The sequence below is a fragment of the Haliaeetus leucocephalus genome, unplaced genomic scaffold (genome assembly GCF_000737465.1).
Source record: "Haliaeetus leucocephalus isolate CR32 unplaced genomic scaffold, Haliaeetus_leucocephalus-4.0 Scaffold151, whole genome shotgun sequence".
Lineage (NCBI taxonomy): Eukaryota > Metazoa > Chordata > Aves > Accipitriformes > Accipitridae > Haliaeetus > Haliaeetus leucocephalus.
In genome coordinates, this window is record NW_010972587.1 from 611,375 (window position 1) to 636,299 (window position 24,925).

The 24,925-nt window shown below is 43.2% G+C and overlaps 1 protein-coding gene across 1 annotated transcript in view; it reads right to left on the reverse strand.

Moving 5' to 3' along the window:
• Positions 1 to 24,925, reverse strand: part of WIF1 (WNT inhibitory factor 1) — a 45,762-nt gene that overhangs the window by 18,791 nt on the left and 2,046 nt on the right. The window contains exon 3 of the mRNA XM_010561950.1: positions 1,227 to 1,335. Within this exon, the coding sequence (XP_010560252.1) occupies positions 1,227 to 1,335 (109 nt within the window). The remainder of the gene's footprint in view (positions 1 to 1,226; positions 1,336 to 24,925) is intronic.

The window sequence follows — 24,925 nt, forward strand, 5'->3', positions numbered from 1 at the left end:
TGCTGAGTACAGAGCTTCCCAGATATCTCACCCGCTTTATATGGAGATGGAAATAACGCCTAACAAAAACTTTGCCTCTGTGACTTTTTAGTTACTTTTAAATGTCTCTACTTGCCCACTTATCGGGCTTGCAACTAATTAAATTGCAGCAATTATGGTACAAATATTATAGCACTCTTCACCCAAATCCATTTTCCATACCACTCATTCAGTCCACACTGAATGGAGAGACCAATCATTAATGTTAAATTCCAAGTGCCATAGCAAAAAGCTGTGCTGCAACATTACTTCAATGCCATTTTACTACAGGCTGAAAATGGAGGATATCAAACACAAACTTTCAGAATTTATATGCTGAAAAAGAGAAGAGAAGGAAAGACTGGTCAATGATGTAAACTTGTATATCAGTGTTCCACTTGCAGCCCCATCCTCCTGTTCCATTTCTCATTTCTTTCCCACTTTATCCCACATGGTCTTAGGCTGGCTAGGGCTGATCATGAAACCATGATCACTAAGACACTGCTGTCACCCAGATGTACATTTCTGCCTTTCTGCCAGCGACTACCATGTATTAGCCCTGGAACAGATCACGTAAACTGTTACTCATCCACTTCAGAGCAAAGTGGATTCGATAACCTCTCATGGAGAGCTTTTCTACTCCACCTGGCTCACTGCGCACCACGGTGCTTCTGGAGCACTCACCTTCGCTTGGGCGCAGCCTCTGCTGTGCAGCTGTAAGGTCCACTGAAGGACTAAATGCAAAACTAAGGGAAAAGTGGTAAATGATAATATCCTAAACTACAACTTGTGCCTTTGAGCTGAATGCCTGATGACAACAGCTGACCCCAACTGAAAGGAAAACATCCACAAACTGCAACCTCTGAGAAACAGAATAATTTGATAACTATTCCTTATAGTGATCAAAGATTTTGTTTTCCGAAAGTTGCACAACTTAAGTATTAGTATTCATGCTCGTGAATTTTATGCACAAATTTTGCACAAGTTTCTGCTGATTAATCTACACATAAAAGCTTCATGTGACTTGGCTCAGACAAAATATGCTGTAGTCAAGCAAGGCACTCACAAACTGTTCAGTGTCAAGCACTGTGGCAAGCATTTCTTTAGCAATAAACTTCAGAACTGCAATTCATAATAAAATATTTAGACTTTACTGGCTGTGGAATATTTTTTACAGGAACACAATTTATAATATCAACAGCACCAACCTGATGCTTTATGAGGAACCGTTCCAAGCAGAGGGATATTTATAGTTGGATCAGCCATTATGCCTTTATCCAAAGAGTGCAAAGACAGGAACTCGTAGAAGTACTCAGCCTACGACAAAATAAATGAAAAATCAATACATATTTTAATTGCATTCACAGAAGCGAGCTATTTAGCATATAAACTACAGCAGAAAAATACTACACTTTTCATTATGCCATTCACTGGATTTGTTTCTATTATTTACCTGAGTGCTTCTTCGCCTAAGCATAATTTTCAGGTAATTTGCCCTTATTTCAGAGATTGCAAGTGACCATACAGTAATCAGGACACAGCATAACAGCAAGGAAAATGGCATGCGTACGGTGAATAAATGTTATACAGAGAAGACTTTTTCTGCAACCCACACCATTTATCTGGCAGAACACAAAAGATGTATGAATACTAGGCTAATTCTTAAAGCTGTTTTTTGGGCAGAATCCTCCCGGAACTGACTGGTGAGCCTGGATACCCGCCTGCACCACGAGTGCAGTTTAAAGGACATACCTACATGCATGATGCAACTGCAGCATGAGAATATCCAAGCTTGCTCTTGGTTGATCTGCACAGCACGGCACGTTGCCTTGGGGAAACAGTGCCAGGCAACGAAGAGCCACATTGCTGGAACGCCATGCTTGGACACATATCTGGCTTACAGCTTCAACACTGCCTTCTTCAACCTCAGCTCAATAAATTGTTCCAAGGGTGGAGCTGAGAGCTCTCCGACAGAGCTGGCTTCATGTTCTTCATTATTAACCACAACATAAATGATCTGTTTTGGTGATCCCCAAAAGGTGTGGCACGATTTAAGAAATATTTTCCATTACCTTCATCCTACTCCTGATATGCACCTGCATTGTGACACAGACTGTAAGCTTTGGTACTTTCTTCCATGGGACCCTGGCCCCTCTGTTGAGTCATCTATTCAATATTTCTTTGTACTCGATGCAAAGTGATGTCAATGCTCTGCAGCGTAGCTGTACACACCATGTACACCTGAGATGTATGCATCTTAGCAAGTCACTGGAGGCTTCCACTACTGTCAGTGGCACAACTGGAGGTGTGCAGAGCAAGTGGAAATGAACCTTTTACTCTAAAGTCTGGCTTCTCATTTACCCTGAAGCAGATAAGGTAATTGTACCTGCTGCTCTCAGAAAAGCACTTGAGACCTTAGCATGGGCACTGGCAAAAATGTGTTTTCATCCAGCAACTCATTGATAGTAGACAGTATTGTTATGTCTGCTTTTTAGCTAAAATAGCAAAATAAAGAGAAATTAAAGCCAAAATTTTATGAAAACTTTGGGCTAATAAATGGTAGTTAATTTATGTCTACAAGATGGCAGTCAACGTCCTTAGCCAGAAGACTGTCCTTCTTCTCCTGCAACATTCTGGCTCCCTAGTACAAGGTAAATGTGGACTTACTGGCATGAGACCAGTGAAGGGCCACAAAGATGATCAAGGGACTGGAGCTTCTGACATACAGGGAGAGGCTGAGAGAGCTGGGACCACTGAGCCTGGAGAAGGCTGAGGGGGCATCTGATCAATGTGTATAAATAGCTGATAGAGGGGCGTAAAGCAGACGGAGCCAGGCTCTGCTCGGCGGTGCTCAGTGACAGGACAGGAGGCAATGGGCACTATACAGAAAACTGCCTGAACCTGAGAAAACACGTTTTTACTGTGTGGGTGACTGAGCACTGGCACAGGTTGCCCAAAGAGGTTGTGCAGCCTCCATCTGTGAAGATATCCAAAACCCAGCTCAACACAGCCCTGGGCGAGCAGCCCTAGGTGACCCTGCTTGAGCAGAGGGGTGGACTAGATCATCTCAAGATCAGACTGTCTGGTCTCAGATCAGCCCCAGCTATTCTGTGCTCTGCTAACTTCAGCAGAAGCCCTGGCAGCATGTGAGGGACCATCTCCCTTTAGCTCCTGGTGACACCAGCAAAGCACTCATGAGCTGGGTAGAAAGGTCGTTATGAAATCCCTGATCAGCCCTGGCAGCATATCCACCCGCTCTGTGAGGGCTGCAAGGAGACCCCAGACAGCATGCAAGGGCTACGCTCCGCAGGGACAGTCTTCAGAGGGTGTTGTGTAGGCACGGAGACCTCAGAGGACGACTCGCAAAACAATAGGGAAGAAGAGATGAAAGTTTTTAAAGGTGGGTTAAACACAAGGAGTGTATGTGGGAGGGAGAGGGGACATGGAGAGAAGCAGTAAAACAGGAGATGAAAACTGAAGTCTCGGGTAATGTTCATAAGGCTGCTTTTAATTAAAGACATTTTTTTCCAATACAATATTCCATGCCAAAATATGAAAACAAGCCATAAAGTCAGATTGTGAACATTTTTGTTTTCAAATAAAACTTTGGTTCAGAAAATAATTATATGTCTGTACACATCTATAGAATAGTACAGTGAGTGAGTCAATGCTGTACTGTCTGTTTCTCATTGGTTAGCTTTGATGTTTGGTTATATCTAAACCAGGTCATAATGGGTTAGGATATTAAAACATTATGTTCTTACTATTCTAGTAAACAACAACTGCTAACTAGACCAAACAGCTCCACTCCCATATTTCTATTCCAGCCACACTGTTATAGCAGGTCAGCTTGTGAGCCAGAGCCCTGATTTGTAGGGAAGGAGCTGGAATCCCATTTTCTAGAGTCAAAACAATGCCTAAGGACAAAGACAAAAAGAAAGTTCACTGTGGGAAAGGAGACTGATAGCTGCATGAGCCACAATACTCACCACCTGTCAAGGAAGGAATTCCTCTCACCAGAGGAGAGGTGTAGCAGTGATTAGTGCCTGAGGCAGGAGTACGTTCTGCTCACGCATTAAAAAGATGGGAAAAGACATTGCACAAGCAACAGGCTGCTCAGAAGGAAAGCCACGCATTGCACTGGGGGGAGATACCTGCTCTCACCATTTCTGTACAACGGTTTGTACAGCTGCTGAGTTGACAAAAAGTGAACTTCTTGAAATGATAGTATCTAGTATCTAAGAAGACCTGAAACACCTCAGGTAGATCCAGCAGGCATGACTTCAAAGTCATGAAGCCATGTGCTGCAGAGTACGTTTGCAAATCATGTGTGCTGGACTGAGTTAGTTAAATTTTGATATAAAAATTATATACAAAAATCACAGTCTAGAGAGGCTGCACAGTGGAGCAGAATAGTTTAACTCCTCAAACCTGTGAATCTGAAACAAGATTTGGCTGCCATAAATCCTATCTATTTGGAAAAAATCTGTCTTGACACAAGCCCTACATCCAGTCTCCAGTATTGTCCTGCTGTAATTTGAGTTGATTGCCAATTAACTTGCATTAATCATCATGACTGAAAAGCGAACAACACACTCTCAGCAAATATTTACTATGCTCCAGCCTAGCATGAAATTTAGTCATGATGGTTAATTGAAGAGATAGGTCTGTGCAATTAAAATATTGTCTACTGACTACCATAATTTGTGCTGTAAGGGGTCACTGTGAGTGACCTGGTAGTGAGAACTGTGATTTTATCCTGGGATATTGTTGAGAGATAAAGGGGAAAAACCCATTATCTATAATCTTCTTTCCATTATAAAAACATTTTCGTGACTTTGGGTTTTTTAAGCCAGCCTATGAACTGTCTGGTAAGTGAGGGGCAAAATTTGGTACTGAAGCTAAATCTCAGAGGAACAGTGTTATTAGAGGTGATGGAGGAACCGGGCTTTGAGATAAATTGTTGATCTTTGACAACTGCACACTGCATCCATGGAAGACTTTTTGGCTTTGGCTTGACTTCAGGAAGCACCCAAGGAAAAACACGCTTTACTTTTGTGTAAAGACTCTGTTGGAGACCCTCAGAAACTGAGGCAAGGGCCCCTGCAGACCTTGTGTGAACAGTCTGGGGACTCAGCGCCTTCAGGCAGCAGGTAGCCCTGTGCAGCTGCCCCTTAACAGTTCCCCATGTGGGCAAAGCTCTCAGCAAAGGGAGGAAATTTCGTTTTAGGCAAATAATTCCATGGTCAGGATTAACTTTTATGGACTTTAAATGGCTGTTTTCTATAAATCAGAGGAATTTAAGAGGTTATAAAAATAACGAAGCCCTCTAACAAGTATTGTAGCAAACATCTGTCGGCAGTTTGGTTTTAAGTGATATACACTTAAAATTCCTACAGAACTCCACTCCTCAGTACAAGATCTACTGCATGAGAGTTTTCTTATCACTCAGATGCCCTGTTGTTCCCACCTTGGTTTTGTTTCATATTTAATCAAAGCATTCACAGGAAAGTGCTTCATGTTTTCTTCATTTTACGTGAAAGATGTAGGATTAGAAGTAATGGTAGTACCTGAAGAGAAGCAGAGTAGCTTAAACTGTTTTATGTCACAGCTCAATAACCTAATGAAACCTGCTGCCTTTCTAACAAAGAAAAGAGAATGTGTATTAGCTTTGGAAGCAGACGTAAGAAATTAACTACATTTTCTTCTCATTTTTTTTGAAGAGAACAGTGCTGAATGTTCTATTCTGTTATCAATTAAATGACAAATATACCCTAATGCCAACATTCTACACTTAAAGAAAGAAACTCATCAAAAAAGTTCCTCTTAATCCCAGATCCATGGATATTTCTGGCTATGCACACACTAGAAGATTCTAGCGTGCATTATCCATAGCAGATGCTCACAGCTGCATATGCCATAAATAAAATCACAAAGTGAGGCAATGTATGTGTTTGTCAGGTGTTTACAGCATGGACCATTGCTTCTCCAAGATATTAACTGCATTAGGTCAGAGAAGCTGGTCTGTCCATGTTCCAAGATAAAGCATGAAGCAAAATCAGATGAATTTCAACAAAGAGGGGAGGCTGCAGCCGCACTGCACATACCAGGCTATTGAAGGAGTCTGGCCAGAGTATGAGTATGTATGTCAGCAGCACATTTTGCTACTGCAGTGCAGTCTAGACACTGCTATAATGAACAACATAATGATGCCTTCTTAGACAAGCAGATAATAAACTGTCTGCCTGTAAGGTTTTATTTTTCTGCTAGGGAAGGCAGCTTTGCCTCATGTGTTAATTGGCCCTGTCACAGAGTGGGTAAACCATTTTTTTGCGCCTCAGTGTGATGCTCAAAGAGACTTTCCATCAGCCTCACGAAGTAGTCCCAAAGCGGGAGGCATGCTTAACAATATGAAGGGATACAGAAACACACTCTGAGAAAACCAATTTACACTGAAGAGAGGATAACCTGCCTGTTTTCTAGTACCAGCTGCTAAGGGTATGGGAACAAACCGAAGCAGCAGGATTAACAAAAGCAGAGACGCATACAAAAGGAAAAATAGAGATATTTTGGTGTTTCTAAAAAAGAAGGACCCAAATTAGAATTCAGCAAAATGGGCAGTCTCTAAGAAAAATACATTATGTGACAGTGTTAATTCCACAATGCTGTGGTGAAATGCACACAGCTCTGCAGAGCCTGTTTTACGCCTGCTTTCTTCAAGTTAAGAAAACTGTGGCAGACTGAAGAAAATCCGTGCACAAGGAGGAAGACTTTTTTAACAATGGACTGAATCCCTGCATGCAACTTTCAAGAATAAGCACTTGTGGTTTTAATAGTTTTAGAAGAAGAATGGTACAAAACCTCTGGTTTTGTCAGTGGAAGATGACTAACTGGTGCTTAGTGTCTCCTGTGGCATGCGACTGTGGATGGCAGATCAGATCTTCCAACAGAATGATTTAGAAAGCTGGAAAAGAGAAATTTCTTGGTTGCTATCAAAAGGAGTGCCAGATTTTGAAAGGTGACACTGCAGGCTTCCGAGAATGCTTTGCACAGCAGAGATGGACAGAAATCTTTGCAGAATACGTTAGTCTTTCCTCCATGTAATGAGAAAAGGATTTCTGTAAAGGTAAGTAATATGAAGAAATCACTGTCAAGAAGCTTGGTGAGGCCACAAAGGAATACATTTAGATTACATTTACCAGTTGAGTTTCTGGCAGTTGTCTGCTCTTTGGGAGACATGGGAAACAGGGCAGCTACTTGGCCGTTTTGAACTGATGTTTTCTCTCACCAGACCTTGAGCTCTGGAAGGGGTCTAGCATTTGAAGAGGTCATTTGAAACCAACCCAAGTCTAGAAGCTGAAGGGCTTGGCAGAAAGAGCAGGGTTTGGGAGGGACACCAGTGAGAAAGGAAAATCCAAGTACACCAGCAGAGCGTTAACTTTGAAACTCGTCCTCACACGCAGGAAAAGCAGGCTACCTGAAACAGAGGGCCAAATGAATGCCTACTGTGCATTCCTGTCCATCATTAGCCTGCTAATGAAAGCATGGTTTTGGTTTAGATCAGAGTCAATCCCTTGATGCAGTAGGTATCTGCAATGGGGACGGTGGGACCATTGCATGAGGCTAAAGCCTTGGAAAGCAGCATATGGGCAAACAGATCCACGGCAATTTCCAGGTAAGTACAAGTACACTGATACAAAGGCATGTGGCACACAGGATTTCTTAAAAAACAGTCACAACAAATTTACAGCTCCTCGTCAAGGAAGGTCTTCGAGTTTCTCACTCTGCCTTGCTTTATTTGGAAACAGAAGAGAAAGCAAGAGAGCACAACTCCCCATATTTAGAGGTTTTCTTGTTTAACAAATTTTCTTTAATGTGTTTTATGACTGCTTCACTAGAGTTACTTTTGAGAAAATTAATCTAAAAAGAGACAAAATCATTAGTGTTTTGATTAATACGCACGGTTAATTACATCTGGAAAATCTTTAGCAAGGAATGATATTTCTTAGCATGAACCAGGCTGGAAGGTATACATGGTGCACAAGTTTCCTTTAAATTGTTTTCTCCTATGTCTTACAGATGAAAATTAGAAAACTCTGCTTTGGGGAAGGGGAGAGAAGCAAGCAATACACCAAAAAGAGAAACAGCATTAAGAGTTCAGATTAAAAAAAGTAAAAAATACTTTAAAAAATACAAGCTTTCATTATCTTCAAATATTTAATGAAGCATATTTTTCTGGTATCCAGAGAATTGGTAAAAGCTGTTCTCCTGAAAAGTTATTTCTTGTTGCGGCACAGGAAAGGCTAATTCATTCTTTTGTCACTCAGCAAAAAATCAGTGCTCTCTCCAGTGGAGATTTCATGATCAGGTATGTTCAAAATGCCAATTTCCCAAGGCTAATAAAAAAAGGGGACATTATTACTGCTCCTTAGAGGAAAAACCTAAAATACTGTCTCATCAGGTTAGTTCCTAACAAAACAATGCTGTACAGGTCTACTACCAGCACCTGCAACACATCTATGTGGATCTATCTATACTGAGAATAAACTGCGAGGTTATTTTCTTCCCCTCACAGCTTGGAAGATAAGTGAAAACCTTGGCTGGCTGGTCCTGGGAGCGCACCTTTACATAGATTACAGACTGTGTGCAGTTTCAGGCTTTGGACATATTTATTTATAATTAATAAATTAGCCTGAAAACTCTTTTCAGAGAATGTCAAATAATTTCAATAAAACCTTTACAATCAGGGAAATGGCTGCAGTAACAAGCATTTAGACTAGTTATGATGCAGATCTGAGCAGATACTACATTTAATTAAACAGAATGCTTTTAAAAGCACGAATGTAAACCTTAGAGATGGTGGCTCATCTGACATGACGAGAGAAAGTTCACAGCTGAAGGATAAGCTAATCCACCTCTTGCATGGCGGTAAACATGGATAATGCACACAGATTCAGTCTGGCCGTGCTTCAAACTTCCAACTCTTTGTTCTTAAGCCTCACAGGACAGCTTTGAAGTTGAGGATAAAGCTCCTCTAGCACACCATTACCAAAGAACAACCTTCTGATTATGATCTCATGAAAGTGTAATCAATAACTTACACAAGTTAAAAGCGTGGCAAACAGCAAAGGTCACGTAATTGGGCCTTTATTGAGTCCATGTGTTTCACTCTTGGCTTTAACTGGCACTCCCATCTAATAAATATCCCTCCCCAAAATGTAAGCAATGAACTTTCTGAAAAGTTATGAAATCTCACAGCAGCTTCTGTCAGATTGGAGTCCTTCTAGGGTCTCAAAGGGGGATGCTTCCCCTTTTGTATAACCAAGTGACAGAAAGCCTGCAGCACCTCTGAGTGAGAGTTTCTTTATTTACTGCTCAGTAGATAATGGTCTTTAGCCTTGTACTCCCAGCAAATGAGTGTTTAAAAGTTATGGTGAAAAGGTTTTGAAAAAAATTCAATTGCTTCCTGACTGGTTGTTAGAAAGACTTCCTTAACACTGCTCTCTTTTAACATCTGCTTCATGGATTTTTCAAATGCCTTTTGTTGTGAATATCCAGAGTAATTTTGTTCTTGTTTTACAGGCTGCCATTGACCAAAGCAAATTCTAGATACTACCATGAAAGAAGAACTAAATTTGTTATTTAAGTAGAATGTTCGATCAGTGTATCTGAAAAGGAACTTGTGTGTTTGCTGTTGTAGCTGAAATCACAGATTTGTCTACTGAGACAAGACCCCCATATGTGGACATATATGACTGTAATATTTCCATGTGCCACACAGGCCTCCATATGGTTATGTCCTCCATAACTACACTTCAAATTTTTCAAAAGAAGATGGACTTATCTTCATAGTAAAGCAGGGAAGTGTTACCTTATCCCCAGTTTCTGATGAGAAACTGAACAGTTTCTACAAACAACTTTTCCGTCTTTCAGGCAGTTTCCATTGGCAGAGTCAGCACAGCTTCATCTCTGGGTTCCAGTACCAGCCTCACAGGGTCCAGTCTTTTGAGTTAAGGTCCAGAAAGTTCCAATGTATTTCCCAGCATTTAAAGGAAGTATCTTCTTTAAAGCCAGCTCATCCTCGACTTCTTGTACACTCAGAGGAGAGAGACCAGCACTTGCAGGAGAAAATTCAGCCCAGCCAGAGTCTGATTTACCTGCTGTCTTGAACTGCCTGTCTCCCTCTCTCCCTGGGTGCAGATGGAGTCTATGCGCCGCGTAGGCAACTTCACGCGCCCTGGACTCTGCTGACTGTCTCTGCGCTGGTTTGCGAGCAAAGTCACACCCCAGAGAGGCGGCGAGTCCCGAATTTCACTGCGGCAGATGGGCTGCGCTGCTGAACACAGACAGATCTCTGCACTTGGTAACATTTCACTGAGTTTTAGCAATGGTTATTTGGAGAAATCCTCTCATCAAAAATGTCTTCTTTCTGCCCCTAGCCACTGCTAGCATACCAACCCCTTCCTGCTCTTCAAGGTCTGTCATTTTTGCCTTCCCCTTCTTCTTGTCACAGTCTTTCTTTAGAGGGGATTCAGATGATGAACATGGCAAAAAGCCACACTGGCTTTCCTTTTTTCTCCTTCTGCTACGGTCCCTTTCTTCAATGAGATTAAGAAAGGGTCCTGGCACTTCCTAGGTTAAAAGTTTTGTGCAGACAAACTTGGTGAAAGACAAAAGTAGTGTTCTGATACAGGCAGTGCTGCCAAGAACAGGGCAATCCTCCACTTGAGGAAGACAAAAGAAATTGGGAAGAGTTATGACAGTCAGGGTCAAGTTGAGCCTCCAGATGAACCCTTTGCACACACTTGCAGGAATAAGTCCTACTCAGAAAGGTATGAAGTTTATTTTGGGAAAGCTACATACATCCTTCTGTTTGTTGGTTTTTTTTTTTTTACTCTGGATAACATGACCTACCATCTGTCAGTATAAATCCTGACAGGGAGGGCCAGCAGCTGAAAGTTCCCCAAAAGAATATTTTGCAGAAACCCTAACCTCCTTTTTATTAGAGAAAATGCCAGTGGGACAGTTCAGCTTCAGACACAAACGTGTGGACCTCGCCAAGCCCAAATTTATCTCTGATGAAAAACCAGTGGGAGTCTGATGACAGAAGTCTAGACTCTGTGTTGAGATAACTGCCCCATTTGGGATTAAAGAGTTTTGGTAAGATCAGAGACGTAATTTATTCCTTGATGCACAGCTACGGTAAATCTGGTCTGCTCTTGCAGACTGAGGCCAAATCATCCTTTTTGTCACTCAATACATCCCAGATGTGCTGACAATCCCTAACTTCTGTTGGAGTCAAAGGCTGCTGGAGGTTCTCCAAATCCCCCAAACCAGCCTTTATTGACTAAATTAAATGAGTAGCCCTGGGCTGAGTGTGGTCTACAGTACTTTTAGGAAGAAAGAAACACTGGAGCAAAATGACGACCCACACTGCAAACCTTGCTGAGCTGTCGGGTCTGCTCTCTGCATCACTACAGGGCACAGAAATGCAGTGCCCGGCACAGCAGCCCGTGGGTCAAACCCTCCCTGTCATCTGCAGTGGGACTTGCTGTGATACCAGTCTGCTGAGTCAATTTTGTTTGGTTCTGCTTGAATTTCTGCCGGTTAGAAGACACCAGGGGTTTGGGAGTTGTTTCTCTGTTGTGATCTGATTTGCCACATTGTCTGTAGCTCGCAGTACTGGGACCACACCAGGGCAGCTCGAGGCAGCCCAAGACTGCGCTGCCGCAGTCCGACCCTCTTCAGACATGGCCATGTGATGAGCTAACCAAGGCAGCAGATCAAGTTAAAAATCAATCACTTCTTTCTGCAGGGCTAGTGTTCAGCCAGAGCAGCTCCCTGAGTGGCCACATCAGCACTGGCACAAGAAAGAGAATGGAGATGTGTGACCAGGGACGGGAAAGAAGATGGGATGGTGTCAGCTGCTAGCCTGGCTGAAGCTGTTGTGGAATGGCACTGGAAGCGAGGTGAATTGTTCCTGTGCTGCTGGCAGACATCAAATTTCATTATCCTGGTGTGGGGAAGCCGCTAAGCTGAGAATCAGCAGCAAGAAGATGGTTCCTCCAACACACTGCTGAAACGAACAGAACCTGCACCCAGATAGGGCATGTGCATTTCTGATGGCACTGTCAGGGCCGTCACGTGGACACAAGGCTTTTTATCTCTGAGAAAAACGAAAAATCCAAACACATGATCCCACCTTCAGAAAGGTCTTGCTATTGTTCGTTAAGGTTATACACCGGGGATAATTCAAGTTGACTCAGGTTTGTCACATTTATAAGCTTGAGGCAGTTCGTGTTAACAGGTTTCTTTGGGGCAACACCAGATTACAAACACATTTCTGAAACGTGACCAGGGAGCTGCAGTCTGTAAATGGAATATGACACTCCTCGCAGGACAGTGAGACACATGCCAAGCTCTGCCTTTCCGACCGTGGCATGCCACTTAGCTGTGCTGTGCAGCCAAATTGAGGACAGGTTGCAGATCTGTTTCCAAGGGGCTGTCTCGCCACATCTTAGGAAAATGTTGTACAGAATGTTACAGAAGGGACTGGACGAGGATGCTGCACCAGGAGGTTTCTGTGATCATACCAACCACACATACAGTGTGCCAGTGAGGAAATCCGCTGGTCAGGGTATGACGTGCCTCGGCGAAGGACGATGCTGCTCTGCTGCGAAGGTGAGGCCGGTGCTCTGCTGCTTTTGCAGCCGAGGTGCTCAGCAAACCAGACTCTTCAGCCAAGGGAGCCCCAGGCTCCTCCAAGAGCCTTTGCCGCGATGGTGGAGCACACAGCATATGGGCTCCCTCCTGTGGATCTCCTCAGTGGTACCAGAGGAGGACCATGCAAGCACGGCTCAGGAGAGCTGGAGGTGAGGAAGACGCCGCACAACCTGCTCACCTCTTCACCTCTTCGGCTCTGCTGGGAGGAAGGACTCTCCCACACCCTCCCCAGTGCGCAGGGAAGGAGATCTGTCTCTGCTCCGCTCAGGGTGAGGAGACACACGGCTGCCTAGACGATGGGATTAAGTTTATGCAACGTGCAAACTATTTTCAAACTTTTAAATCTCTGAGGAACAAAGTGGGGGTTTTTCCCTAATCCTTACTACCTTTCAATCTTTTTTTTTTTAAGGAAACAGAGGAAATGCGATACAAAAGCCACTTGTGTTGATTAAAAAAAAGTTTCAAGAAGTCCTTTGGTATCCAGCTAAACAGTCAAAAATCAGGAAATACCAGTGAATAATGCTGTACGTACAGACTTAACTCCGTCCCTGTTTTTACAGAACATTAAAACCTCATTAGGTACCTGAGCCCACACTAATTCTCATCTCTGAGACATAACATCATGCAGCTGCTTCTGTAACCGTCAACCTCACACAACCAAAGAACTGGTGCTGAAGTCCCGCAGGTTTCCTCAGAGTGAATGGCTGTTACAAATGCTGAGTAGCCTTTGAAAATCTGGCCCATTAAGCCAACGGGACACATTAATATGCAGATACACAGTAAACTGCACAGTTGCAAGCTGTGGACTACAAGACAGGCAGAGGTCTAGGGAAAATATGCTTGCACACGAAGGCCAACTATCTTCATGTAATAGTTTGTTGCTGTAACCTTTCAATTGTATTTAATAAACTGAGATGCATATGAATTAGGGGTGGCAGAAACTGGAATGCCACAACTTGCTGACCACAAGATTTATGAGAAATGTTTTTTGGGGAAATGTGTATGGAAAAAACTCTCAAGCCTAAACCATGCTGGTCATATGCAAATATCCACATATGTTTTCAAATGCAGATTTTTAAAGTAGTAGAAATCTGTTTTCAGAAAAATTATGATTTATTTGTAAGCTATTAACATACTCCTGAAGGACAATAAGTGAACAACACACCTCGGTTAGAAGGTCCATTTTCCATGATACACTGAAAGGTATGTCTAGTTAATGGTCGAGTTTTCAACATGCAGGTTGTACAGATTTTAATCCAAGGCTTTTTGCTTTTTCAGAGATATGTCTTAAAATATTTTCTACGCACTGAGAGTGGTCAGTAGCTCATCTCGTGCTTGCCAGAAATATAACTTAGACTTTACCACAGGAACTAATTTAAGTATACCATTACTAAATCTGACTTATCTGGAAGCCTATAATCAGAGATAAAAATGAAGGTTCACCTAAACATCTCTGCTGCTTGATTATCGTCAGAGTAGATGCTTATGCATTTAAAGTAAACTGTCCTGTCAATGTGGCCGGGGTAGCAAAACCAGATTGGTTGCATAGGCAGCATAATAATGTGTGGAACAGTGTTGCAAACTCTCAGTAATTGAATACCAGTTCAAGAAATTCTGCTCAGGTTATAAGAAAAGCTCCAGCCCTCCTTTCTATGTCTCACCACACCGGGGGAAGCCCCTGCGGACTGGTTGCTTCTTCCACCTTCCCCTCTCCCGAGTGGAATAACCAGGCACAGCCAGAGCAGGAGATGGGTACAAATCTCTCCTCGGAGCAGAGAGGGTTAGTTTGGGGATCCTCTTCTGTTTTGATGGGCAGTGGTTATAAAGGAATCAGAGAGGGAAGAATCCCACAACACCACTTTCACAGAATGGCAATGGCCATCCCTTTCTTTCCATTTCTCACAAAACTGGCTTTCTGCTTCCCACCCTTCATGAGACCTCTGGCCTGGGGAAGGGAAGAAATCCTGAAGAACCTGGGTACACTCCATCACCTGCTCTAAACCAAGAAGTGGGGAAAGACCTTACTGCAGTTACCTCAATCTTTGCAGACAGGGACAAGAAAAATGTATAAACCTAGAGACAGAAGTTTCTGTTGGAGTTGATGGGGTTGGGGAGAGGTGGAGAAACAGAGATTTCACGAGAACCTGCAGAGGCTGCGAGCTCTATACCTCCAGGTAACCATTCCTCCTGCCAGCAAACTTTCGGATCCCTCATCCTCTTAAATATTTCCCCATTCATTTAATTGAATGAACTTACACTGCTTGATTGCATCTTACAGGATGAGAAAACCTCACTTCTGGATGAATAAAGGTCTTATTTATGTAAGTTAAATACTTAGCAATGTTTTAAATCTTGTAATTCTACTGTTAGGTTTCAATTAATTGCTGTCTAAACAAATCATTGTAACAGTGGCATCATGGCACCAACTATATAAATTATGAAGTTTACTTGACTGCAAATGTTTGGCAGGACAATTAAAAAGGGTTCATTAACTAAACGGGATATTCACACTGACACAATTCAAATGTAAACTCCATTAGTGGGCAGCATAAAGTACTTTGTCCCATCAAAGGAAAGCTACTGTTAGGTCAAGTAAAAATGTGAAACCCAAGTGGTTCTTGATGTGATGAAGGCCTCTAATTTCTGTCTGTAAGGGACAGTGTAAGCTTCTCCACCCTGTACCTAATACCAACACGTCACAGCTCTGACTGGAGGGGACCAACGTGTTGGGTCATAAGCTTCCAGCTACGCTCTTTTGCCAATACAGAAATCGGATCACGCCCACACAATCTGAATGGATGTTCCTGTGCAAAACTGGAAGGAGGGAGATTAAAAAACCCAGCACAAACCAAAAAAATAGATCAGCCAAGGTAATGGTCAACATGCCCTACTAGCAAGTTATTTCCCCAACTCTTAATATGGCTATGCATTTCATCTGTTGTTTGTGATTACAGACCTGAGTAATTGTGTTTTGCCTCTCCTTCCTCCCTGGCAGATGCCAGTGTGCTCTGCTGTGCAACCTGCCTGTTCTCCCTCAAGGTCCCTGTGTGGAATACTGCAGGCAGGTAGCTGCTTGCAGCCATTCAGTGTACCTGTGGCTTCACAAGAAAAAAATTAATTTGTTTCAACCTGGTCACTCAAATGGACTCTGTTTCAACAGTTCAATTTATTTCCCAGAACCTCTGCAAGAAAGAGAACTGGCTAAGGCTCAAACTTGGAAAAATGCAAGCAGTGTTTACTGCAGTTTAAAAGGAGCAGGCTGAAGCTAGTACTTGTACTCCAAACTGAAGGTGTTCAGTGGACTTATTATTTGCCTGTGTGGTTTTTAGTCCCATATTCCCATTGACTATATCAATATTCACATATTTGCAAGTTGAGGGCAAGTAGAAAACATTGCAGGGAGAGCCTGTCTTCTCCTGCTCATCAACAAGTTGTGATCTCTCCATGTCTTCCTCATGTCCTCAGAAAAAAATAGGCTCATAATCGCAGTACTGAAAGCTCTGAACTCGTTCTCTGATGGTCAGCCAGCCATCGTTGCGAAGGCTGGCTCTGCTGCTCTTGCTACTGGTTTCTGTGCTCAGCGTTCAGAGCTGGTGACAGGTCTTCTCATTAGTGGGCTGCTGTTTGGGGATTTTGTTTTCCCTGGTGATGGGCCAAAACCTGAGGCTGGGAGATTGCCAGGTTTGATGTCAGGCATATTTATTTCCTTTAGGATCGGTTCGGTTTAGCTAGCTATTTATCCAGGCTAAGGGGCAACTTCAGAGGATTTGTGGGACCAGCTCTGAAAGCGGTGTTTGGTCTCTAAGTTATTTATTGAAGTATTTGGCAGTGATGGCAGCAAGTGCTGAAGCAGCTGGAAGGCAATTGCCCACTTTTCCTTGTATGGCCAAACAAGCTGGATTCCACCAGTTGGTTGCAAAACAAAGCAAACTTTCATACTAGATGCAAAAAAATCCAGGGGTTTTCTTGTCCTTTGGCTAGAAAAAAATCCGCCCCAAATCTCTGTAAGCCTTTGCTAAGGCATTTCTATTCTGCACGTGCCTCTTCTCCACGTCAGACAGACCTGTCAGGTAACTCCTCCTCAGCGTTTTGGTGCAGCTAAGTGGTCTTCTATGAATGGACTGTGAATTCACATACTATGGTGGATTTCAGGTATCACAGCTGGATAAAGTCTTCTCAGTGCCTCTGTACAACAGTATCACTGTCTTTGCTTTATTTATATTACTTTTTCTGAGGCAGATTTCGGTTTGCTGCTTCGCTGTGATTGTACAAGCCAGTCTCAGTTCTGTGCTCCTGCCTGGCCCGTTTTGTGTTAATGGCTGGCTTGGGGGATGAGAGGAGAGCAGTGGATTTTGTTTACCCTGACTTTAGTACGGCTTTCAGCACTGTCTCCCACAACATCCCCACAGAAGAAGTGAGGAAGCGGAATTTACATAGGTGGACCGCCGCACTGCCAGGCTCAGCGGGTCAGCAGCAGCACCAGGTCCAGCTGGAGGCCATCGCTCGTGGTGTACCGCAGGTCTCACACCGTTTAACATCTTCATTAATGACCTGGGCGTCGTGACAGAGCGCACCCTCAGTGAGCCTGCAGATGACACAAGACCCGGAGGAGTGGTGGATACACCAGAGGGTCGTGCTGCCATTCGGAGGGACCTGGACAGGCTGGAGAAATGGGCGGACAGGGACCTCGTGAAGTTCCGCAAGGGGGAGCGCAAAGTCCTGCCCCTGGGGAGGAACAACCCCAGGCACCAGGACGTGCTGGGGACCACCCAGCTGGAAAGCAGCTCGGCAGAAAAGCGCCTGGGGGTCCTGGTGGACACCGAGTGGAGCAGGAGGCAGCCGCGTGCCCTTGGGGCGAAGGCGGCCAAAACAGCCTCCTGGGCTGCATCAGGCAGAGCGCTGCCAGCCGGTCGAGGGAGGTGATCCTTCCCCTCTGCTCAGCCCTGGGAGACACAGCGGGAGTGCTGGGTCCAGTCCGGGGCTCCCCAGTACAACCCAGACAGGCACGTACTGCAGCGGGTCCGGCGAAGGGCCACGAGGGGACGGGAATATGTCTCACAGAAGTTTGAGGACATGCCTGTTTTTGCCTATTTAGCACTTTCTTCTGTGAAGTTACGTGTAAGGAGAAAGACAAATCTTCTGCAGGTTCTTCTACAGGCTGACAGGACTCATTAGAGACTGGGAGGACTGGTGAGGCAGGCAGAGGCCCCGCAGGACCGTCACCTCGCACACACCATCTGCTCGGGTGCCAACCAAGGGGAGAACGCATCCGATCTCAATGCAGGCGTGCTCACTGAGCAGGACCTCTGTGACTTTATACAGTTAGCTTAGCTCAAAGTGTCACAGATAGCCCAGGTGCTTTTTCTACATGGATCTCAACATTATTTTGTATAAGACCAGCCAGTCTTTCACTACATTATTACATACATTTTACTGCAATCACAGTTTATTGCAATTAAGATTTCAAAATGTCAGTCAAACCAAACAGAAGGGAAAAAACGCTAAGTCAACTGTGCATTCAACAACCTATCCAAAACATGATTTTGTGTTTCTACCACTTACAATTTTCAAAAAAGCCATTTACATAACAGAAAATGCCAATAAAGCTATCTTCATCTTTTACTGAAACATACACCTGCAGCAACAGACATCTACTGCATTTTATACATTTAATTCACTGCAAAGAACAGTGTGTGTTTTGTTATGGAAAGACCAAGTATTGCAATGCAACTGTCTGTTCTCTGCTGTGTGTTTTGGGTGACTGCACTTTCCACCTCGTTTGGGCTACAGTCTGATGTACTGAAGAGTTTGGCCACAAATAAACACTTAAAAAGCAAACAAGCAAACAAAAAAAAAATGCCAGAAAACCAAAAAATCCAACATGGTTGAACAGCAAAATAGAAGAGACTAGTAGAAGCAAAGTAGCATCTTTCAAAAGGTGGAATTTGTACACGAAAAGGAAAATAAAAGAAGAACAAACCCCGGCAAGCCAAGTGTAAAGCCACAGGAAGGCGAAACAAAAAAGGTTTTGGGATGCATTTTCTTGAAAGCTTTAAAAATACTAATCAGGAACTCACTGCTCTGAGCTGAGATATATAATACTTAAAATTCTGTTCAATGTGATGCAAGTACCTACTACATATCACTGCTCTGAAAGCTCTAGGTCACACCATATTCCTTGAATATCTGCATGCCCTAGAAGAGTGTGGTTTCTCACATTTATTTTACACGTACATAATTCACTTGGCTAGAAGCAAGTCATTCATACTCGTAGCTACCCAAAAAACCCTCTTTGGAAAGCATGATACCAACAGAAGAAGTTAAATACATTAAAAATTCTTCAAGTTAGTTCATGTTATGGTTAGTTCTTACTTTTCATTCCATGGCATCGCTTGTGATGGCATTAACTTTAGACCACAAAGAACATACTTGGGAAACTGTCTGTAAAAAAGAGGTGATGTTGACAGAAAACATTTTCACTTCCACAAAGAAGAGGAAAGCAACACAGCCTGGATTTTATATTTCAGAAAAAACGTTAGTAGCATGGGGAGAGAAATCTGCACTTTTTCACAAAATACGGTCTTGAAGCTTGGGGTGTCCTGTTAGTTCCAGTGCTTTTCAACAGTTATGTTGTACAATGCAGCTACCAATGTAAAAGTAGTGGAAATATTTTATTACTTAAGCTTTTTTGTTAAAAATGTATTAGAAAATTTATAGAAAGGATAAACAATGAAAATCTTGAAGAATGGTTTATTTAACACAGCTTTACACTGCTGTGTAAAAAGAATAATTGTGTAGTGTACACATATACCATGTAAATTACTATGGAAACCAGATGTAGCTTACACTACAAGGTGCCTTGTAACTCATCTCTGCTGAGCAATAAATCCCCCCCCCCTTTTTGTCTTGGCAAAACTTTGAGAAACTTTACTGCTGTTTTCTATCAGCAGATACAACAGATGGCTGGCACATGCCTGCTTTACTAAGAAAGTGGGATCTCTACAGCATTACTTTGATCCCTGGTGGCATGTCTACAACACTGAGACGCAAAATACCACAGCTGAGCAGAATCTAAATATTAAAGGTTTGGAGCTGTGCTCTCGATATGAGAAGCCCCTGTCTAAAAATCATGCTCACAGTATGTAAACATCTTCACATTCCACATGGAAATTTTGGTACAGAGGTCAGAAAACAAAGTATTTCCTCTGTTTGGTGACATGAAACCACAGTGAAGGTACTACTGTAAATCCCAAGAGTGCGAGTTTATGCGATTGCCTTGACCAAACTTCCAGAACAGCCATACTTTTATTGGAAAAAACACCTAACTTGTGCCTATGAGGCTTTTTTTAAGCTGAAAAGCATCACTGTAATCCCTGGGTATGAATCAGATATTTACAAAAAGTTCAGCAGTTTCTTTGAAGAAAAGTTTCCTTTGAAGAATTACATATTTTGAAGTTCACTGGTTTTTGTTTTCTTTCAGTTTATCAGGGAAATAGTGATGTTTGAATGGAGCACCCTGTTGCATCAACAATGCCTTAAAACTGGTAGTCAGCTTTCCTCTGGGCAAGGAAACAAAACTTCTCCTGGCATAGCTGGACATTCCATTTTATCTTCACCATCAGGCTACATCTCAGCAATATATGGTAATTCCACAGAAACCAACCGAGCTATTTGGGGTTGATGGTCACATTGCTGAGAACAGAACTAGCCTCCAGGAGCTGTAATTATATACCGTTCCTAAACTCCACTTTACAATATAGAAATGACATTAGAAAACGCACTGGTGACATACATCCCCTTGTCTTAAGAGGTGGGCATCTTTTTGCTTTACTCAAGGTTATCAATAACTCTTTGACCAGAAGTAACCCAGCCTTTCCAGTAGGGACAGGTCCAATTGCCTCTTTTAAAGGCCTCGAGGACTATGTGCTGGGGTGTCCCCTTATCTCCTGACACTTGTGCTCCTGTGACCAGAAGCACTCACAGACCAAAGGCCTTCCCCCAGCACTTGATCCTCCTGTCACGGGGCAGAACCACCACTGCCATATCGCAAAACGGCATGCATCCAGCAGCACAAGGCTGGATACTTCTTTAGCACGTAATACACGTGCGATATCCACGCATCATGAGACAAATACATGCACGCTCCAGTCACACGGGCCATGCACCAGCACAGGACTCAGTATTCAGGCATCCCATCATGGGCACACATTCAACCCTGCAACAGGAGAGGAGCCGTGGGGCACTCATGGCACTGGGGAATGGGAAGCAAGATGCTACAGTAACTCATCTGACCCCAAATACTTCTCCCGTATCTGAAAGGAAGAAAGCAGACTGGGCAGGTTGTGGCCCAGACCGATTGTTTCTGTGGATCAGACCAGAGACTGCTACAGAACAAAAATTCCAACCTGCTTTTTGGTTTCTTTTTTCATCTCCTGTCTATTAAGGCTGCTGCTCTGTCACTGAGCAATTGCTTCCTGTGCACTGATCAACCTTTTTTTTTGACATGGTTCTCTCCCACCAATACGTACTCACGTGTAAACTTAATTTTATTGCTGTCAGAAGTCCCACTGGAAGTTAAGCATATGTATTGGTTTCTGTGGATTTGGAGCTTAAATACCTGTCATAAGTTCCTAAATGCTGTCGAGATGATGTTATCACTGCAATCTTTGGTACTTTCCACTCACTGCTGGACACAGTGAAACATGCCGCAGCATTCGTTAGCGTAATAGAATCTATTCCTCTCTCACTGGGAAGTCTTTAAGTGCAATCAATCTTCCCCAGAGGGCAAGACCCCCAAAGCCCTTTCTTTCTTTTGCAAAAACCATACAGAATAAGAGCAAGAAGCACACCAGTGAGCTCTAGTGGTTACACAGATGCCTACTGTACTCTATATATATTACCACTGATTTTTGCTTTTTTAAACCTTTCAAATCAAGGAGCAATCTTTAACTACCAATGTATCCAGATTACATTTTCTCCCAAGAGAACATGACATCTGTAATCTTACGTTTAAATTCATAGGTAAAAACATAGAGTGCATAAAAACATAACAATCCCGTTCTGCAGTACTCCAGCCTTCTCATAACCCCTGGCTCATCCTGACTTCACCAGAAAAAGCAGGTATTCAGCACCTTCAGATCCATAAATTCTGGGTTTCTCCTGGTATTTCCTAATAACTAATTAGAACTAATGAACTAAGGAATAAAAGCAACGAATGCTTTTCTTTGGTTAATGTTTTCTAGTGAAAATGGTTTTAATTGTTTGTTTACCATACAAAATCTTTTCCACATAAAATGGGTCCAGGGCACAAAGGCCACTGTATGAGAAATGTAACATCTCAACATAGTGGGTTTTTACCACTTCAGTTTACACAGAATACAGATATAATCTAGTCCTTCAAATGTTCCTTTCAGCAGATGTTTTTGAACTAGAATATGGACATACACAGCAGTGCAGGACTGAGAAGTATTGCCTCTCCCTGGCCTGGATTATTTACTCACCTACAACTTGGATCATTATTTATCCCAGGAGCAGGCAGATAGAATCTACCCACGGGATATTTATCCCCACTTTCCACAGGTGTAAAGAGGGGTGCAAGGCGCACATCAGGAGGGGCTCAGCCCCACCCTCCTGGAGATCCCAGGTGTGGTGGGTTGACCTTGGCTGGCTGCTGGGCACCCACCCAGCCACTCGCTCACCCCCCGTCTTGTTGATAAAAGGGCTAGGAACCACATAAGGACACAGAGAGGATCTGCTGTACCTACTCAGGAGAAGTCCCTACAGACCCAAAAAGGGTCTAGCTACTGCTAGAGGCTGTGCCATATACTACTGACAGCCCCCCAAACCTTGGAGCCCTAGAGAAACATCTTCAAATCTCAAGTGGGATACAAGGTTAGGAGGTCTGTAAGGCACAAGATACAAGACTCACAGAAGAAATTACTTCCATTTTCCCAAACAGGAGACAACTGTATGCTAGTTAACAGGTATCTTACAGAAAGCAGTCTAGTACTTCAATATCTTGAATGCCTTTCTTCTTTCAAAGAGTACTAGCTTCCATTTCTTTTCCTTCTTCCTTTCTTGCCTCTCTTCTCCCCTTTCCTCTTCTCTTCCTCTCCTCTCCTCTCCTCTCCTCTCCTCTCCTCTCCTCTTCCTACTTCCCCTTCCCTGACTTAGGAAATTCCCAGAAAAAAAAGTATTCTACCAGAATAAAGGTAGCAAGTATTTAGTACTTTCCTGGACATGTCAACGGAAACTTCTAAGAACATGTATACTTAAAACCAGAAGACTGAAAAAATCTGTTAAAATTTACTCATTTCTTCCCCTCATAAAAAATTGGAAATTGTGAAGAAACTGTGTTCTTTTGCCACAAATAACTTTTATCCTACTTCTCTTTGCAACACTACTGTGGGCAATGATGTTGTTGCCCGATGGGCTACAGAAGAAATATGCATGTTTTTTCCTGCCCCTTCTCATCACGTAAAAGGCTGGGTGGCATAAGGACAGCGAGTGCCCTGGTTTCCACAGAGGATGACAAAAACTGTGAGTAACAGGCAGCTGTACCCAAACACCTCCAAGGGATGCAAAACCCGACAGGACTGTTTGTGATACCAAACAGTAGACATTTTCTCTAGAATGCTAAGCATGTCCGTTTTTTCCCCCAATTCCTAACACACTAGGAGGCTGAAACTCCTTCCTTAGCTTAGGCTGCTGGTTGAAATCCTGCTCTTCTTCTGCAGACCTGCGTAAGTATCTATATATCCACTGGGGTGGATATAAGACTGGGGTGGCAGTGTTTATATTGACTGTACACACAGATGAACTCGAAAGGAGTAGCTAGATGGGATTAGACAATCTCCAGAGGCAGAGTCGCTCGGTTTTAACACTTGTTTGACCCATAAATATCTGAAAGTTAACACACGGTTCTAGGAATGGAGTAGTGCAATGACACTACTTTAACCATTTAGGTATTTCACTTACTAATTATGTTTTGTCTACAGGAATTCAGTAATTCAGCAAAAAGGAGGAGGAATAAAGGGTTAATCAACAGCTTTGCTGCTGCTCAGAAGAGATTTCATCCTCCAGGCTGCATCAAGGGGAACACTTGTCTATGCTGCCTTTAAGCCTGTGACTCTTCTCACTGAAATCAGTGCTACAATCATCTTTTCCTAATGAGCTACCTGTAGGCAGCAAAGGAGGGAGAGGAGAACACAAGAAAGAAGGACAAGAGAAGAAGGACAGGGTTCAGTCTAACATCTCAATCCTTCTTTCCAAAAAGAGTCAGTTTTATCATGGACAGCAGCTGAAGCTGGCAGAGAAATGGAGCGGGAAAGACAGTCCCAAAACACCCTAATTATTTCTAGGTATTTAAATGCCAGCCCTTGGCGTATAAAGTTGTTTTCTCTGCAAAGCTGGACTGGAACACCAAAGACCTTGAGCAAGTCGCTTAGCCTTTGTGAGTAAGTTTTGTCTCTCCACATTCTCCTCCCTCTCTAAAAGAGGAGGTGAAGCGTTCCCTCAACTCAAAGGCTTTGGGAGGATAGCAAAAATTACAAGGGCCTCAGACAACACCTCAAAGCCAAACGAGCCCTGTCGTTAGAGTATTTTAAAACAACCAAAACCACAAGCAAATTTGTGAAGCTGCGATTAGCTGAATTATACAACCAATTCTCACCGAATATTTGAAGGTAAATATTGTTTCATCCTTACCAATCTCTTTATTGTATGAAGGCAGCGTTCAGCATCATAAAAATGAATTAACTTTAGCCATCGTTCTTACGTTACAATGACTTTTTTTCTGTATCCATGATAACGTATGCTAACGTGTTTCAGCTTTATGCAAATTTAACATATGTTGTCAGTGTGTCAAATCACACATATGTTTCTTCGCGAAAACACGTCACGCATTCTTATCTTTTCAACAGAGGACTCCGAGGGGGTTCAACACGCTGCAGATTTAGGCGGGTTTGCAATTAAGCTCGGTAAGATTAAGTCTGCCGAGGAGCGTTATTATCTACCAGAGCCACAAGTTAAGCGCGCACGTTTAGGAAAGAGAGATCCGCGAACAACCTGTCGGACGCGTCCATACGCTAGAGACAGTCGCACCGCGGAACCACCGACCCGCCGAGACGCTGTGAGAGGCCGGGGCAGCTGCCGTCTTCCCGGGGGGCCCCGCCGGGCTGCCCGC